Source organism: Anomaloglossus baeobatrachus, chromosome 4, assembly GCF_048569485.1.
Source record: "Anomaloglossus baeobatrachus isolate aAnoBae1 chromosome 4, aAnoBae1.hap1, whole genome shotgun sequence".
NCBI classification, from domain to species: Eukaryota; Metazoa; Chordata; class Amphibia; order Anura; family Aromobatidae; genus Anomaloglossus; species Anomaloglossus baeobatrachus.
The window spans coordinates 685,483,461-685,501,430 of NC_134356.1; the positions used below are offsets into that span (position 1 = coordinate 685,483,461).

At 42.6% G+C, this 17,970-nt stretch overlaps 1 protein-coding gene across 3 annotated transcripts in view; it reads left to right on the forward strand.

Moving 5' to 3' along the window:
- The first annotated feature begins 3,770 nt into the window (after positions 1 to 3,770).
- LOC142304400 (uncharacterized) overlaps positions 3,771 to 17,970 on the forward strand; it is a 28,402-nt gene continuing 14,202 nt past the window's right edge. The window contains exons 1-7 of one of the 3 annotated variants that reach the window (XM_075346727.1): positions 3,777 to 3,923; positions 8,411 to 8,455; positions 9,356 to 9,477; positions 9,573 to 9,600; positions 10,850 to 11,007; positions 13,785 to 13,943; positions 17,200 to 17,340. In XM_075346727.1, coding sequence (XP_075202842.1) covers positions 8,446 to 8,455; positions 9,356 to 9,477; positions 9,573 to 9,600; positions 10,850 to 11,007; positions 13,785 to 13,943; positions 17,200 to 17,340 — 618 coding nt within the window. In that variant the 5' untranslated portion in view covers positions 3,777 to 3,923; positions 8,411 to 8,445. Of the gene's footprint in view, positions 3,924 to 8,410; positions 8,456 to 9,355; positions 9,478 to 9,572; positions 9,601 to 10,849; positions 11,008 to 13,784; positions 13,944 to 17,199; positions 17,341 to 17,970 lie in introns of all 3 variants that reach the window. The other 2 variants (XM_075346728.1, XM_075346729.1) reach the window with 2 other exon arrangements.

Sequence of the window (17,970 nt, forward strand, 5' to 3'; positions counted from 1 at the left end):
CGGCAGAGAGTTCCATAGTCTCACTGCTCGTACAGTAAAGAATCCTCGTCTGTGATTATGATTAAACCTTCTTTCCTCAAGACGTAGCGGATGCCCCCGTGTTCCAGTCGCAGGCCTAGGTGTAAATAGATCTTTGGAAAGGTCTCTGTACTGTCCCCTCATATATTTATACATTGTGATTAGATCCCCCCTAAGCCTTAGTTTAATAACCTGTCTTGGTATTGCAGCCCCCCCATTCCTCTAATAATCTTGGTTGCTCTTCTCTGCACCCTCTCCAGTTCAGCTATGTCCTTCTTATATATCGGTGACCAGAATTGTACACAGTATTCTAAGTGCGGTCGCACTAGTGACTTGTACAGAGGTAGAACTATATTTTTTTCATGAACACTTATACCTCTTTTAATACATCCCATTATTTTATTAGCCCTGGCAGCAGCTGCCTGACACTGTCCACTAAAGTGAAGTTTACCATCCACCCATACACCCAAGTCTTTTTCTGTGTCTGTTTTACCCAGTGTTCTACAATTAAGTACATAATCATAAATGTTATTTCCTCTACCCAAGTGCATGACCTTACATTTATCTACATTAAACTTCAATTGCCACTTCTCAGCCCAATCCTCCAATTTACATAAATCTCCCTGTAATATAAAATTATCCTCCTCTGTATTGATTACCCTGCAGAGTTTAGTATCATCTGCAAATATTGAAATTCTACTCCGCATGCCCCCAACAAGGTCATTTATAAATATGTTGAAAAGAAGCGGGCCCAATACTGACCCCTGTGGTACCCCACTATGAACTGAGACCCAGTCCGAGTACGTACCATTAATAACCACCCTTTGTTTCCTATCACTGAGCCAGTTTTTAACCCAGTTACAAATATTTTCCCCTATCCCCATTATTCTCATTTTATGTACCAACCTTTTGTGTGGCACCGTATCAAAAGCTTTTGAAAAGTCCATATACACAACATCCACTGCATTTCCCTGGTCCAGGCTTGAACTTACCTCTTCATAGAAGCTGATCAAATTAGTTTGACAGGATCGATCCCTCATAAACCCATGTTGATACTCTGTCATAAGGTTATTTTTCTTGAGATACTCCAGTATAGCATCTCTCAAGAACCCCTCAAGGATTTTACCAACCGTAGAGGTTAAACTTACCGGCCTATAATTTCCCGGCTCAGTTTTTGTCCCCTTTTTGAATATTGGCACCACATTTGCTATGCGCCAGTCCTGCGGTACCGACCCTGTTATTAAGGAATCTGAGAAGATTAAAAATAATGGTCTATCTATCACGGAACTCAATTCCTGTAGTACTCTGGGGTGTATGCCATCCGGGCCCGGAGATTTGTCAACCTTAGTGATTTCGAGGCGGCGGCGTACTTCCTGCTGGGTTAAGCAGGTAATATTCAAGGGTGAATTTATGGCATCACTGGTCATGTCATCTGCCATGGCATTTTCTTGTATAAAAACCGTAGAAAAAAAGTCATTCAGCAGGTTGGCTTTACCCTCATCCCCTTCCACCATTTCACCAAGACTATTTTTAAGGGGGCCAACACTATCGCTTTTCAGTTTTTTACTGTTTATGTAGTTAAAGAATATTTTAGGATTATTTTTACTTTCTCTCGCAATGAGTCTCTCTGTCTCAAACTTAGCTAACTTAATTTGCTTTTTACATATTTTATTTAATTTTCTATAATTATATAATGCCTCATCACTACCTACCCTCTTTAATTCTTTTAAGGCTTTCTGTTTTTCTTTTATTGCTTCCCTTACAGCTCTATTTAGCCATAGGGGTTTCCTCCTATTTCTAGCATGTTTGTTCCCATAGGGTATATTTTCTGCACAAGCCCTATTCAGGATGCTCAGAAAAGTCTCCCATTTGCTTTGTGTACTTTTATTACTTAGTACATCATCCCAGTTTATTGCACTAAGATCATCTCTCAACCGTTTAAAATTTGCTTTCCTGAAGTTTAGTGTCCTTGTAGCCCCTCTACTATACATCTTACTAAAGAATACATGAAAACTTATTATTTTGTGATCACTATTCCCCAAGTAACCCCCAACTTGTATATTTGATATGCGGTCTGGCCTATTGGTTAGTACAAGGTCTAGTAGTGCTCTCCCTCTTGTGGGGTCCTGTACCATTTGTGAAAGGTAATTATCTTTCATTGTTATCAAAAATCTATTTCCTTTGCTGGAACTGCAAGTTTCTGTTCCCCAATTTATATCAGGATAGTTAAAGTCCCCCATAATAATTACCTCTCCGAGACTCGCTGCTTTATCAATTTGCTTTATGAGGAGATTCTCTACCTCTTCCATAATATTCGGCGTCTTATAACACACCCCTATCAGTATTTTATTATTCATTCTCCCCCCCCCTTATCTCCACCCATAGGGACTCTACATTCTCAGTACCCTCACATATGTTGTCACGCAGGATGGGTTTTAAGGATGATTTTACATATAGACACACACCTCCCCCTCGCTTATTTGTACGGTCATTCCTGAATAGGCTATAACCCTGTAAATTAACAGCCCAGTCATAGCTCTCATCCAGCCATGTCTCTGATATCCCCACTATATCATAATTTTCTTCCAACAATATTAATTCTAATTCCTCCACCTTATTTGTGAGGCTTCGCAGAGTGACTTACACTATTACAGCGGAAAGCCAGCTAGGAATTAGCTTGTCTTTTTGCTGCTAGAACCGTTCTCGAACGTATCTAGAACTATCGAGCTTTAGCAAAAAGCTCGAGTTCTAGTTCGATCTAGAACAGCCCCCAAAATCACTCGAGCCGCGAACTGGAGAACCTCGAACCGCGAACCGCGCTCAACTCTATTTATAATACTCACCTAATGGGCCGTGCGGTGCAGACTGGTCGGATGGGTGGCTCAGTTCTCTGATACTGGCGCCTCCTCTTTCAGCCATCTTTGTTTTCTTTCTTCTGAAGCTAGGGTGCATGACGCGTCCTACGTCATCCACACTCGCCGGCATTGAGGTCCCGAGCAGGCGCACTACAATACTTTGATCTGCCCTGCTCAGGGCAGATCAAAATATGCCTGTGCAGGACCCAATACCCACCTGTGTGCATGACGTAGGAAGCATCATGCACCCAAGCTTCAGAAGAAGGAGGGGAAAGATGGCCGACAGAAGAAGCACCGGTACCAGAGAATGGAGACACCCATCCAAACAGTCTGCATTGTACCGACCGTTTAGGTGAGTATTATAATGTGATTTTTACATTCTACACAGCGGCCTGGGCTCTTATATACAGCATGTTAGAATGCTGTATACAAGAGCCCACTGGTGATTGCCGCAGCCTATAGTCAGAAAATCTGGTGACAGGTTCCCTTTAAATACTATATTGGAAATATTGGCTTCTCTTATAGAAAATGGCATCTCAGTTTTTCAATGTCCCATGTGACATGGTTTCTTTTAGATTTATCATGATCTGATCAGAATCTATCAGAAAAAAATATGTATTCCAAGGTAAAATCTGGATTATACAAAGGCGGAGTTTTCTTTTACTGCTACTTATACTGTACTTTCAGCCGCATCTATTTTCGGATCTATTATTGTTGTGCGTGTGAATATTTTTGCAATATTTACATACATTTAACAAGTTCTCTTTCTCAAATTCTCACAGTGTTCTTCTGGACACTGGAGAGTATTTCTTACGTAATCTCTCATTACCACTAATGTAGATGGCATCTCGCCCATTCTTCGTAGCCGGGAATTTAGCTCACCACTCCCATCCATTATGTTGGTTTCATAATATGTTTTGTTATTACGTCTGAAATCTCCATCATGAGAAAACATTTGAAGGAGTTGGTTATTCTACCTCTCCACCTTGTCCAGCTATCCTTCTCCACGCAGTAGAAGAAGAACAGAACTGGACCAGACCTTGACCATTTGTGAGTTGATATTTTTGAATGCAGTAATTAACCAGTATGTGACCTAGTGTCATCCAGAGGGTTGGGGCTAATCATGATTTACTATGGGTTACTATATTTATTTTAGCTAGTAAGCTGATCCCTATAGAATCCTATAGGTATATTTGCCATAAATGCTGCTTTGTAGCCTCGTAAGCTTCAACTTGACCATTAACCATCAGTTGTATGAGTCCATTAATGGAGTATGGACCACCTGGACAATCACTTTCTCTGCTAGAGACCCAATGAGTAAAGCAGAGTGATAATAAGACCTCACAGAGACTCTTTAGGGTCCAATGATAGTATAAAAGTTATGATCCATTAGTCTGGTCTTTTGGAAGAACTTTCAGAGTTGTATCAGAACATAAGTAACATTTGCAGGAGAACAGTATCCTATAAACACAGCCTTGCAGCAAGTAATGATCTTTTTTATGCCCCTTCAGCATATCCTACTCATTACCATCATAGAAGTGAAATTTAGCACTCATTCTACTTTTTGATGTGTCAAGTGGACCCTGGTTAGACGACTTTTGGTCTCCAAATATGTGCAAAGGGTGTGACATGAAAGATTTGGGTGTACTCCATATTACAGTATTAGAGAAACTTAATAACCTGACATTATACATCATCATATTTCTTTTTTGTTTAACCTGTATTGTATATTGCAGTAGACTATGGTGTGATGGTGGGATATGGGGGAGGTGTATCTTGCTGTACAGATTCCTATTTTAAGCTTGGTTCACTGTCCATTATTTGTACTGCTTCTGTGTACATTGTATTGTTTGCAAGTAATCACCCCCTGTAGTGCAAGGTTATAGCCTCTTGAGGCGCTTCCGTCCCTGAGTGTGGGGGGAGGTGGGCCTAGAGTCCACTTACGGTAAACTCTCTGCTTTCCTTGGAGATTCAGGCAGTCTTTTTGGAGAACTTGAAGTGAGAAGGATTGAACCTCTGGGAGAAGCTGGGACTTCTCAGAGAGACCTGGACATTTATCGCTTATTGGATTATATTCATATTTCTGGACTAATTTTACCCTCTGTTTTGTGGATTATGTTTTGGACCATTTGATTTGCTTAGAATAAATGCTCTTTGGATTGTACAGCCATCTCTTGCTCTGTTGATTGTGTGATCTGGGAGAAAGACCCTGTTACATATGGCATTTTATATAGGAATATCTAATAAAAGTATAAACCACATGCTTGTTTATGAATGGGAACCCATGGGTGACATACATGGTATATCAACAGCATTTACTGGCATATGTAAAAGGACCTTCTGTGGTGTGTTGCAGGGTCTTCTGCTCTGTGCCACAATGCATACAATATTCATAAATAGTTGAGTACATAACAAAGAGCTCAAAATGATGACTTGTCTCCCAATTTTCCACATCTCATTGCAATGAATTATCTGTGGGATGTACTGGAAAAACAAGTCAGATCCATGATGGGCACATAGATCAACTTAGAGGAGTTTTAGGATCTGCAGCAATTATCCTAGATAACAAAAGACACCTGCAGATGTCTTCTGGTGGCCATGTATCAATGGCTTAGAGCTTTTTTGCACATAGCTGGCGTTCTCTTGCAGAGATATTAGCCATCAAATGATCTCCACCTAATGAGATTATTTTATGTCCAAGGAGATGTTATTATAAACATAGATTTTCTCTGTATGTATGTCTGGCACCCCAGTAGCCTGGTTGTCAAAGTAGTGTTGCCCCCACAGAGGGGTTAATACTAAGTCTGGAAGCAAACGGTGTGTCCCTTGTTCAGCAAGTACCTACATTTAACACAGTTCCTACTCCGGGCCAGCAGAGGGAGCTCTAAACCTGGTGTTCTGGGGAGTTTCCCCAGAGGAGTGACAGTTGGGAGTTGACCGTTGGAGAGAGAGGAGTTTGAGGAGAGCAGACTGGTTTTACCTGAGGTCGGGGAGCTGAGAGAAGCTCGGCATAGGGGAACGGAGTCTGAAAAAGAGGCAAAAAGGAGCAAGACACTCGTGAGTGGAGCTAAGCGGGATTGCCCCAGAAGGGCACGCTAGCAACCGGACACCAGAGTCCATAGCGGCTCAGGTACTTGAGCCCCGGTAGCTAAATCCGGAGGGCACGAGGATTACCAGTCTCCTGGCCCCCACAGACCACCTGAAGGCAAAGCCACAGATTAGGGACCGGGATCCGCTGTCAGTAAAGCGGTACCTGCGACGGCCCGCGCAGCCTGTCATACGGGTGAGAGAATTACCACAAGGGACAGAGGAGCGGGCCTCAGCCAAGCTGACCCAGCAGGGGCTCTGAAAACCAGGAAAGAGCGTAGCAGGTAGGCCTCACACCCATCTAGCCAGGGAATCTTCCCTGATTGCTTCCAGGCCATTTGGACCACCATCATCACCACCTGTTCCAGTCTCCCAGGACTTCCTCACCGATTACCAAGTAATGTGAAAGGTAACAAAACTGCACTCCTTGTCTGTTATTGTCCAAATTCCTGGCCCTGCACACTGAGGCCCACCAGTTGCCCAAAATTAGACTCTCCAACGATTGCCCAAGGGTCCTGCTCCACCTGTGGGGAGCAATATCACCTCAGGTGCGCCATCATTATCTGCCCCGGGGAATACACAACGCAGCTGCCGCCCACATACCACAGTGGTGTCACAAGCTTTTACTTTTAACTACAATTCCCATCATCATAATCATCATCCCTTTATTATTGAAAGACACCGCCAAGGTCACGGAACCGGGCCACGCTGCCGCGACATTACCAGACTAGTCCAGCCCGGTAACAAGTACCCCCAGGCCCTGGAGCTGGGCATGTCATATGCATCATCTTTTAACCATTGTTTCAACATGTTAGAAATAATGCTCAAAAATTATAATTTCAGGGACAAAATCACTTACATCCCTGCCATGAGGGTCCCATGGAGGAGGTTGTCCCTTATAGATTGCCCCAGGAGATTGCAGCACAGGACTACATACACACTTGCACAGGTTAATACTGCTAACTGTGCAGATTCTCCTTTATCCAGTGCTGCTAGGGTTAAGTAGTTCCTCTGTTCTCCTATGTTCTGGATGAAAGCTGTAATCAGCTGTTCTGACTTGCTAATTACACTATAAAAAATACTCCTCTCTTAGCTCAGGCAGATGCTAGTGACAGCTTTTTCTATACTTGTCTCTAGAGGGAACCTGTGAACAGTGGACCAGGAAATCATTCTGGGATCATTTGCTGGAGTTTGCTGTTTTAAAGCTGTGTTGTGTTGTTCCCTTACCCCATTTTGGTTTACCTTACTGGTCCATTCCTCTTTACTTGCTCTGGTCATTTATAGTGCCATGTATGATTGCTGTTTACTTTACCCTTGTCTGTCTTATCCACTCTGTGTTTTTAGCCTAGAGTGGGATTGGCGGTCCCGCTGCCCTGCTCATTAAACAGTGATGTGCCTCCAATCCTTCCTTGTGCCAATCTTGCTGGAGCGCGATAACCAGGAGCTGCCCTGGAGTGGTACTTAGTGCCTAACATCACACAAATGCATCCTCACCATCTAAGGCTCTGCCCTCAGCTGCCCAAAATTGTCATATCCATTAGATGTGACAATTCCAGCACCTTATCAGACTCATCTCGATTGCCCTGGTGCAGTGGCAATCGGGATAATATAAGAGGTTTTGTCAGCTGTCATCAAGCCCTGAATTAGTAATGGGGAGGGGTCTATGAGACACCGCCATTAATAATCCTGTAAGTCAAAATAAATAAACAGAACACACAGAAAAATCCTTTATTTAAAAAAGCAAAAAAAAACCCCACGCTCTTTCACCAATTAATTAACCCCCAAAACACCGCAGCATGTCCGATGTAATCCATACGAGGGCCCACGATGATGCTACATCTGAGGTTGCAGTGCGTGGTCACATTAGGAAATGTGACTATTCATTGCGGCTGTCAGGGAAACACTAACTGAGCCACAGCTGTGAGTGGTGACTGAGTTCACCTGATGTCACAGCTGGAGGATCTCACGGTACTACAGCTGTGACCGCAGGTGAACTGACCTCTAGTGAACTAATTCAACTCAGTGATCTTACCTCACTTGAAGTCATTGAACTCAATGCTGGATTACCTTGTGTTTTGATCTGTGTTTTTTTTTTTCTTTTATATATAAGATGAAGATTTGGTGCAGGAATTTTGTGTATAAATTTCACCACCATATCTGCATCTCTTAGAAAAAAATATGCACTTTAGGTCTGCACCAGATTTCTTTACCAAATTTGCATCTCCTGGCATCAAAACCACAGTTTTGAGCTGCAGGATTCGGTACAGTCGCAACACACCTACATCTCTGTGCCTGGGTGATAATGATAAGGATGTGGTACCATGTAGCCTTAATTTAACTAATTGAAAATATGAGAATGTAGACCAGCATTAGTCTATGTACGGTATATTGTAGTTTTTAAATGTCAAAGTATGTTAAACATTTCTCTAATATTGCATAATTTATTTCAGAAGGCAGAATCTCTACACACCGTTGACAAGAGGCAATGACAAATGGTAAATTAAAATTATGATGTATTTTGTAATGAAAGTTGGTCACTTTTGTTAAAGCTTGTTGCAAAAAAAGTGGTTTAACCAACAGGGAAGCAAATGGCTAAAATTCCTATTAGGCCTGTTTCACACGTCAGTGAAAAACACAGACGTTTTTCAATGACGTGTTAAAAATGCAAATATCTGTGATTCACGGCACACGTGGGTTGTCCATGTGCAATCCGTGATCCGTGCTCCGTCATCCATGATTGGAGATGGAGATAAACTCACCTGTCCCCGCTCTTGCTGTCCGTGGCGCTGAAGAGTCCCGCGATGCAGCATCCGGCCGCTGCTATGTCACCTCTGCATCTACTACCGAGTTGGCTGTGTCGTGGATAATGAATATGCACAACAGTAGTGAGTTGGGCAGGAAGCAGCAGAGAACAGAGGCTGAACACAGCGTCACTGGAGAAGGAGAGTATAAATGCTTTTTATTTTCAATGTCCGTATTTTTCTGGTACGTGTTTCACGGATCACACTATAGTGTGGTTAGTGGGACATCAGTGATGCCAGAAAAAAACAGACATGTCTCTGTGCGGCAATCACGGACATGGAAAAACGGTCAGTGAAAAATCAATGATGTGTGAGTAGACCCATTGATTCTGATGGGTCTGTGTATGTCCGTATTTCTGGTACATATAAAAACTAGTGCATACGTTCCAGAATCACTGATGTCTGAAAGAGGCCTTAAGCAGAGATGTCAACATGTGAGAACCTCTGAGGAAGCAACATGTTCAGTGGTGATGCACCAAGACTATTCATTGCTCTGCCACTTGTATTTAGGGTCCTCATTACATATATTAATTGTATAGTGAATTATGAATTCCCTGCTTTTGTCTTTCTATGACTTTTTTTTGCATTTCACAGATTATGGATTACCTCCCATCCAAACACAACCACAAACACCATGGCAGCCGGCGAATGGCTACCAGGGCATGTACACTCCATCCACCGCCTCTGCATATGGTGAACTGCAGAATCTTACAACGGTGAGTAATGTCTGTACTCATGAGTCCAATAAAAGTCTTGTACAGATATTATATATGAGTAATCCATATAAATGTTTATCATTTATTTATTGCAGATACAAGAAATTATATTGAAGGATGAAGGTAAAATATTGGTAGAGCGTTATCATTTACAATAATCCCCGTCTAGTAGTAAAGGGGTTATTAAGATTTCTAAAATAGGTAATAATAGGCAGTGAAAAGAAACTTTGCAATTGACCGGTTATTAAGAGTTCTCTCCGATTTCAAGAACATACGGCTTTTAATCCCATAGGTCACTGCTGGTTGGTTAAGTTTAATCTACCCGAGGTGGGCCAATTTTAAAGGCAAAGAGCAGTTATTGCAATTCCTTTCCTGTACAGCTTCAGTGCTACTACGCTTCTACAATTCTTCTGGGGAAGGTCAGTCTCAGCTACAGCATCTGAGGGAGGTCAGACCAGTTATGATGCTGGTGTAACTGTCAGCCATGTGGAGTACACCATTCCTCGGCAAGCAGGAAGCTGGAAGACAGAGGAGCAATGTGCTCCTGAAGACAGAAGAAAATAAACCTTGAATTGTAGAGAGTGGTCTACCTTGCCACCAATCTTGTGAATTCAGTTACGAGGGAATAGCTGAATTTGTAGACCATGTGAGAGGCCTCATATTTACTCCATTGACCCAGGCAGAAATTGATCCCAATGATTATTCTGTAACAAGATACTTAGGGGTACTTTGCACACTACGACATCGCAGGTGACGCACATCCGGCATCGCAGGCGACATCGTAGTGTGTAAAGCCTAGATGATATGATTAACGAGCGCAAAAGTGTCGTAATCGTATCATTGGTGTAGCGTCGGCGTAATCCATAATTACGCTGACGCGACGGTCCAATGTAGTTCCTCGTTCCTGTGGCAGCACACATCACTGTGTGTGAAGCCGCAGGAGTGAGGAACATCTCCTACCGGCGTCACCGCGGCTTCCGTAGGATATGCGGAAGGAAGGAGGTGGGTGGGATGTTTACATCCCGCTCATCTCCGCCCCTCCGCTCCTATTAGCCGCCTGCCGTGTGACATCGCAGTGACGCCGTACGACCTGCCCCTTTAATAAAGAGGCAGGTCGCCGGCCAGAGCGACGGTCGCAGGACAGGTGAGTCCATGTGAAGCTGCCGTAGCGATAATGTTCGCTACGGCAGCTATCACAAGGATATCGCAGCTGCGACGGGGGCGGGGACTATCGCGCTCGGCATCGCAGCATCGGCTTGCGATGTCGCAGCGTGCAAAGTACCCCTTAGTGTAAACTGCACTTTTAGTTTAGATATCATAAATTCAGATTGTGCTTAGATAAACTTTGCTTACACAGTTAAAAATCTTTCAGTCTTTCAGACTCGTGATGGGAAACCACTCTTCACAATTCATCATGACATAGTTTACCCTAGAGCAAGCCTAAACCTATGCCTCAGAGACTTTTCCAATAAAGACGTAGTTCGGCTTGACTTGATCTCGAATAATGGACCTGGTGGTCAGAACTCATATGTAAGTATTGTAAATTCTTTACTCTATGGTAGATTATCTTGGGGTTGAGTTTCAACCTGTGTCATACTAAGCACCAGACTGACACAACTCCTAACTTCATGGTCCATAATACTAGGATCTCATAGACTCTATTGCTACCATGACTGGAAAGATATATAGTTTGAGTATTTCGCACAGAAACCGTCCATAATTCCGTACCTAGGACTGACGCTACTGGGGGAACAGAAGTAAAATCAAGATAAAGCACCTAGGTACCTCCATGATTCCAAAGGCCTCCTTGCTATATTAGACGTAAATGTTATATATAATTTCATAGTTTTTAAGGTAAACAAAAGTCCATCAAGTTCAACCCATGACCTAACCTAACATGTTGACCAGAAAAAGGCAAATACCCAATAGGGCAGACAGTAAGCTCCATATTAGAGGAAAAATTCCTTCCTGACTCCACATATGGCATAAGACTAGTTCCCTGGATTGCAGAATCTGGTGCACATAACCAGTAATGTGACATATGACAGATGATAGCTGGGAATTGTTACAGGTTAGACACTGGTGCCCAAGAGATTTCAGTTACGCAGATGTCTGTACCCTTCTTCAGCCCTGTACAACCATAGAATGGTGGAGTTGGAAGGGACCTCAAGTGCCATCGAGTCCAAGTCCCCTGCGAGTGCAGGCTTTCGTAAATCATCCCAGCTATACGTTTATCCAGCTTTTGCTTGAAGATTTGCATTGATGGAGAGCTCACTACCTTCTGCGGTCGCCTGTTCTACTCCCTGACTGCACTCACTGTCAGAAAGTTTTTCCTAATGTCTTATCTGAATGTCCTTCCTTTCAGTTTCATCCCATTGCTTCATCTACTTCCTTGTGCTAATGAGAATAGGGTAGTTCCCTCTGCACTGTGACTGTCTTTCAGATATTTGTAGACTGCTTTTAAGTCTCCTCTCAGCCTTCTCTTTTTCAAACTAAACGTCTCTAGTTCTTTTAGCCGTTCTTCATATGACATGGTTTGCAGACCTTCTACCATCTTGGTTCCTCTTCTCTGGACTTGCTGCAGTATATCGATGTCTTTCTTGAATTGGGTTGCCCAGATCTGTATATGGTATTCCAGGTGTCGTCTGACCAGGGCAAAGTATAGGGGAATAATCACCTCTATTGATCTAGATTCAATGCATGTCTTGATACAGCCCAGAATTTTGTTGGCCTTTTTAGCTGCAGCTCCACATTGTTGGCGCATGTTGAATCGGGGATCCACTATTATGCCCAATACCCTCTGTTCAATTAATGACTAGATAATGTGAGCTCAATTTTCCAGGTTCAATATTTTAGTAATGGGTTTGGTGTACCTTCATTCACTGATTTCCAGCCATTACATTTGTATACACTTTATTGGAGAAGCCTCAACTGTCTCCATAACTCGGCCATCTCTATTTTGAAGTGTATGGAGATTGCAGTAACCAGTAATTGAGAATAGTTGACACTAGTAGAGATGAGAGAACCTTTGGAAGTTCGGTTCGCAGGCTACAGTCAAACCTTACATAAGGTTCAGTTTGTGACCCTGACTTGACCCAAACCTCAATGGAAGTCAGTAATTGGGCAGTTTGTGTCTCCACCCACATGCAGTCAGCTATAAGCAGAACACGTCCGGGGAAAGATAGGCGGGGTTTTTCAATTTCTTTTTTGTGTGTGGATGCACATTATATCTGATCACACTGGTTTTAACCCAGTGAGAGCCGTTCAAACACTGCACGCGGCTTGCACAGGGTTGAGCATCACTCATACCCAAGCACAGTGCTGATCGCTTGGGTGGTTGGCTTGTAACTCAAACTCAAAAACTGTTGGGTTTTTTTTGTAGTCTGCATTCAAACCCGGACTTCAAACCTTGAACCTTAAGTTCGCTCATCTCTAGACACTAGATGCCTTTCTAATGACTGGAATTCCAGCTCTAAAGGCCCAGTCACACACAACGACTTACCAGCGATCCCAAAAACGATGCGACCTGATAGGGATCGCTGGTAAGTCGCTGGGAGGTTGCAGGTGAGATGTCACACAGTCAGATCTTACCAGCGATGCAGGAACAATAGAGGTCGCAGTAGCGATCTCAGCAGTCACTGTGACCCTGTCACACAGTGTCAAACACAGCGATGTGTCCTGCCCAGCAGGACATCACCTTTGAAGAAAATGGCCTGGACCATTCGGCAACGACTAGAGATCTCACAGCAGGAGCCTGATCGCTGGTAGGTGTCACACATAACAAGATCGCTAACGGGATCGCTACTGCGTCACAGAAACCGTGACTCAGCTGCGATCTCGCTAGCGATCTCGTTATGTGTGACGGTACCTTTAGTCCCTCACTCACAGCTGTCATGACATCTCATTAGCACCTTCCCGCAAGATCTGTAAAATAATGAGCCTTGGAAAGCAGGGACGACCCATCTGATTAGTCAGCTTTAAAGGCCTCTATGAAAGTGCTGTTTGTGGGAAGAATGACGAGCATGTAATATATATCATGGCTGTTTCATTTCATGTTGTCATAATGGATAGAAGCAATTTCAATATAAGATGATTATGATTTCCCAGATACAGATGGAACAAAGGTTATCATGACTCACAATGAACTCATTTAATAATTTGTCACTTAAGAGGATTAATATAATTTAATATTGTATAAGACACTGACTGACTAGGTCTAGTTAGGTGTTGAGTTAAACTTCTTTTGCTGTGTTATCTGAGTCAAGATAACCTTTGCCAGATCTGTAAATACTCTTTCTCTTCTTTAGGTGCAGATTGTTGCCCTTCCAATGCAGCCTTTAGGATATGTAAGAATAACATCTGTTTCTGGAAACCTGAATATTTGTATTCAGATGACAGAGGACACATCTACATTTATTGCTAACCTTCCAATGGGCCTAAATAAGCAGAGGAACATGACCATGGAGGTGAGAGATCTAAGTAACTTAAGTCCAGCAATAGATTTGGGAACCAGATAGGTATGGGGTCTTTATAGGAATCATCTTAGGAGGAAAGTACACAAATAACTTCTTAAGCACCAATCAGGAAAAATCATTGCTCTAAAAGGGGCTTTACACGCAACGACATTGCTAACGAGATGTCATTGGGGTCACGGAATTCGTCACGAACATCCGACCTTGTTAGTGACGTCGTTGCGTGTGAAACGCACGAACAACCGTTAGCGATCAAAATTACTCACCTTATCGTTGATCGTTGACACATTGTTTTAATCCCAAATATCGTTGTTGTTGCAGGACGCCGGTTGCTGGTCGTTCCTGAGGCAGCAGACATTGCTACGTGTGACACCGCAGGAACGACGAAAACCACCGTATATGCGTCCTCTGACAACTAGGTGGGCGTATCTTACCTTCAGCTGCTCTCCGCCCCTCCGCTTCCATTGGACAGCTGCCTTGTGACATTGCTGTGACGCCACACGAACCGCCCCCTTAGAAAGGAGGTGGTTCGCCGGCCACAGCGACATCATTAGGCAGGTAAGTCCGTGTGACGGGTCCTAGCGATGTTGTGTGCCATGGGCAGCGATTTTCTCGTCACGCACAACCGATGGGGGCAGGCGCTCTCACGAGTGACATTGCTAGCGATGTTGCTGCGTGTAAAGCAGCCTTAAGTCTACGTGCGCACAGTGCGTTTTTCGCAACGTTTTTGCGAGTTTTATGGGTGCGTTTTTGTGCGTTTTTGGGCTCAAAACTGCATGACTTTGCTTCCCCAGAAAAGCCTATGAGTTTTCATTTTTGCTGTCAGCGCACAAATTTTTTTTTTAGCTGCGTTTTTGAGCTGAAAAAAAAAATGGACATGTCAATTCTTTTCTGCGTTTTACTCCATTTTCCACCCATCCAATGCATTGGAAAAACGCAGAGATCAAAAATGCAGCAAAATACGCACCAAAACGTGGCAAAAACGCATGTGTTTTTAACGATGCGTTTTTGCCGTAAGTGCGTTTTTGTGCGTTTTTTGCGGCAAAAAACGCACAAAAATGCAGTGTCAAAAAAACGCAGCATGCGCACATAGCCTAAAACTCAATGTCAAACCTTTAATGAGCTTCGCAGCTTGACATCCAAAAATGACTGTTTCTGAGGGCTTGCCCCTCATCAGTAAAAAAAAAATATTCTGGCTGATTAAGACTCCCTTGAGAAAACTTTGGAGAAGTTCTACTTAACCCCTTCATGAAGTTTGATGCACTGGTACATGAAGGGTCATGTCCCTGCCTTTGATGCAGGCTCAAATGCTGAGCCCACATCATTCCTCGCACTTGACGGCTGATTTCATCAGCCGTCATGTGCCTATAACAGCCGTGGGTGGATTTAATTTCCAATTGTGGCTTTTAAACTGTTAAATGCCACTGTCAGTCTCTGAGAGCAGCATTTAAAATTACCAACAGGGGGAGACATCATTCCTCATTCCCTTTGGTGTGCCCCTGATATGATCATGGGGCTAAGATGAGTTGTCATCTGATGATGACCCCCGAACCTGTCATTTTGATTCTTGTGTGAACGACAGCCCATAGCCAGTGTTCATAGGATATCATGATTTCTACTATACATTGCAATGCTGATGCACTGCTATGTATAGTGCAAGCAAACAGATGATCACAGGTTCAAGTCTCCCAAGGGGACTATTAAATACATTTTAAAGTGAAAATAAGTTTTAAAAAATATGAAAAAACCTAAAAAAAAAATCACCCTTATTTTGTCATAACTGTGTGTGTTTTGTCTGTCTCCTCCATGTTCACAGTTTGCATTTTTAATATGCATTAAATGAGTTAATTTTCTGTGCTGGATCCTTTCTTTTTTGTTTGTTCCCTGTTGGGTTTTTTTCTGATCCATGCACGTCTTGCAGGTGAGTTGGTTTTTCCTTTTTTTATTTTTGTTTTTTCATCATTTCTACTATACATAGCAATGCTGATGCACTGCTATGTATAGCACAAGCAGATGATGACAGGTTCAAGTCCTCCAAGGGGACAGTTTAATAAGTTTTTAATAGGGATGATTGAACACCTCAAATATTCGGCTTTGCGAATATTTTCTGAATAGGTTGCCGCTATTCGACTATTCGCGAATATTCGATGCGCAATGTAAGTCTATGGGAAACCCAAATAACAACTATTCGGAACTATTTGGGCTTCCCATACACTTACATTGCGCATCGAATATTCGCATAGTGGCGACCTATTCAGAAAATATTCGCGAAGCCGAATATTTGAGGTATTCGATCATCCCTAGTTTTTAAAAATATAAAAAAAACTAAAAAAAAAACATTTTGTCATATTAAAAATAGCACAATAAAAAAAATATACATATACATATTTGGTATCACTGTGTTCACAAACGTCCCGATCTATCAAAATATAAAATAAATAAATCTGTTCGATAAACAGCGTAACAGGAAAAAAAAAATTAAAACAAGAGAATATTTTTTTTTTGGCGTTCCCAATGTTGCAATAAATTGTGGTAAGAGGCAATGAAAACATTAAACCTGCCCCAAAATGGTATCAGTAAAAATATCAACTTACATTGCAAAAATCAAGTCGCCACACAGCCCCACATCCCAAAACTGTAAAGCGTTACGGGTCACAGCAAATGATGACAAAAGAAAAAAAAAAAAAAAAATTCCTATAAATTCCGATTTTTTTTTTCACCACTTAAAAAAAAAACCTATCCATCTTTGGTAGCTGTGCACTCGTACTGACCTGGAAAATCATATTGCCTCATTATTTTAACATTATTGGGAAAATAATAAATAAAAAAAACAAAAAACGATTGTGGAATTACACTTTTTATCAATTTGAACTGACTTGGATTTTTTTTAGCACTTTCCATCACATGATAACATGAATAATGATGTAATTCAAAATTATAATTTGTCCTGCAAAAAACCCCAAAAAACTATGAAGATAGAAAAATAAAAAGATTATGACCCATGGAGGGAGGGGTAGAAAAAAACGAAAGCGCAAAAATGGAAAATTATGAGGCCGTGAAAGGGTTAAGAAGACTTGTTGAGCATGAGTCTTATTAGCAATACAAATATGCTTTTAGAAAGGGGTGTGGGGATATTTTTCATTGTTTTCATCATATATCCTTTATTTGGCATCTACTCGTACCATCAAGTCCTCACCACAGCCGACATATCTTGGATACTGAGAACAATTGTCTTCTTCTCATCGCTCAGATTCTAAACATGAACGGGTCTCATCAAGTTGCCAAAATAACAAGTGAGGTAGAAGGGAAACCAGCTCATGTCGTCTTCCAGTTCCCTCAATATTTGAGTCCCGGTGCAAAAACTGTAATCCTCGGAGCTTTCCTCTACTTGGTGAGTATGTCTGCAGCTTTCACTTCTAATAAGTGGAAAATAGACTGTACGTCATGTTCTCTGCCTTTAGCAACTAGTGATGAGCGATCACTACCAGGCTGGTGTGCTCAGTACTCGTAATGATAGGCGAGCACTACCATGCTTGGGTGCTCAGTACTTGTAATGATAGGCGAGCACTACCATGCTTGGGTGCTCGGTACTTGTAATGATAGGCGAGCACTACCATGCTTGGGTGCTCGGTACTCGTAATGATAGGCGAGCACTACCATGCTTGGGTGTTTGGTACTTGTAATGATAGGCGAGCACTACCATGCTTGGGTGCTCAGTACTCGTAATGATAGGCGAGCACTACCATGCTTGGGTGTTCGGTACTTGTAATGATAGGCGAGCACTACCATGCTTGGGTGCTCGGTACTTGTAATGATAGGCGAGCACTACCATGCTCGGGTACTCAGCACTCGTAATGATAGGCGAGCACTACCATGCTTGGATGCTCAGTACTTGTAACGATAGGCAAGCACTACCATGCTCGGGTGCTCAGTACTCATAATGATAGGCGAGCACTACCATGCTTGGGTGCTCGGTACTTGAAATGATAGGTGAGCACTACCATGCTTGGGTGCTCGGTAC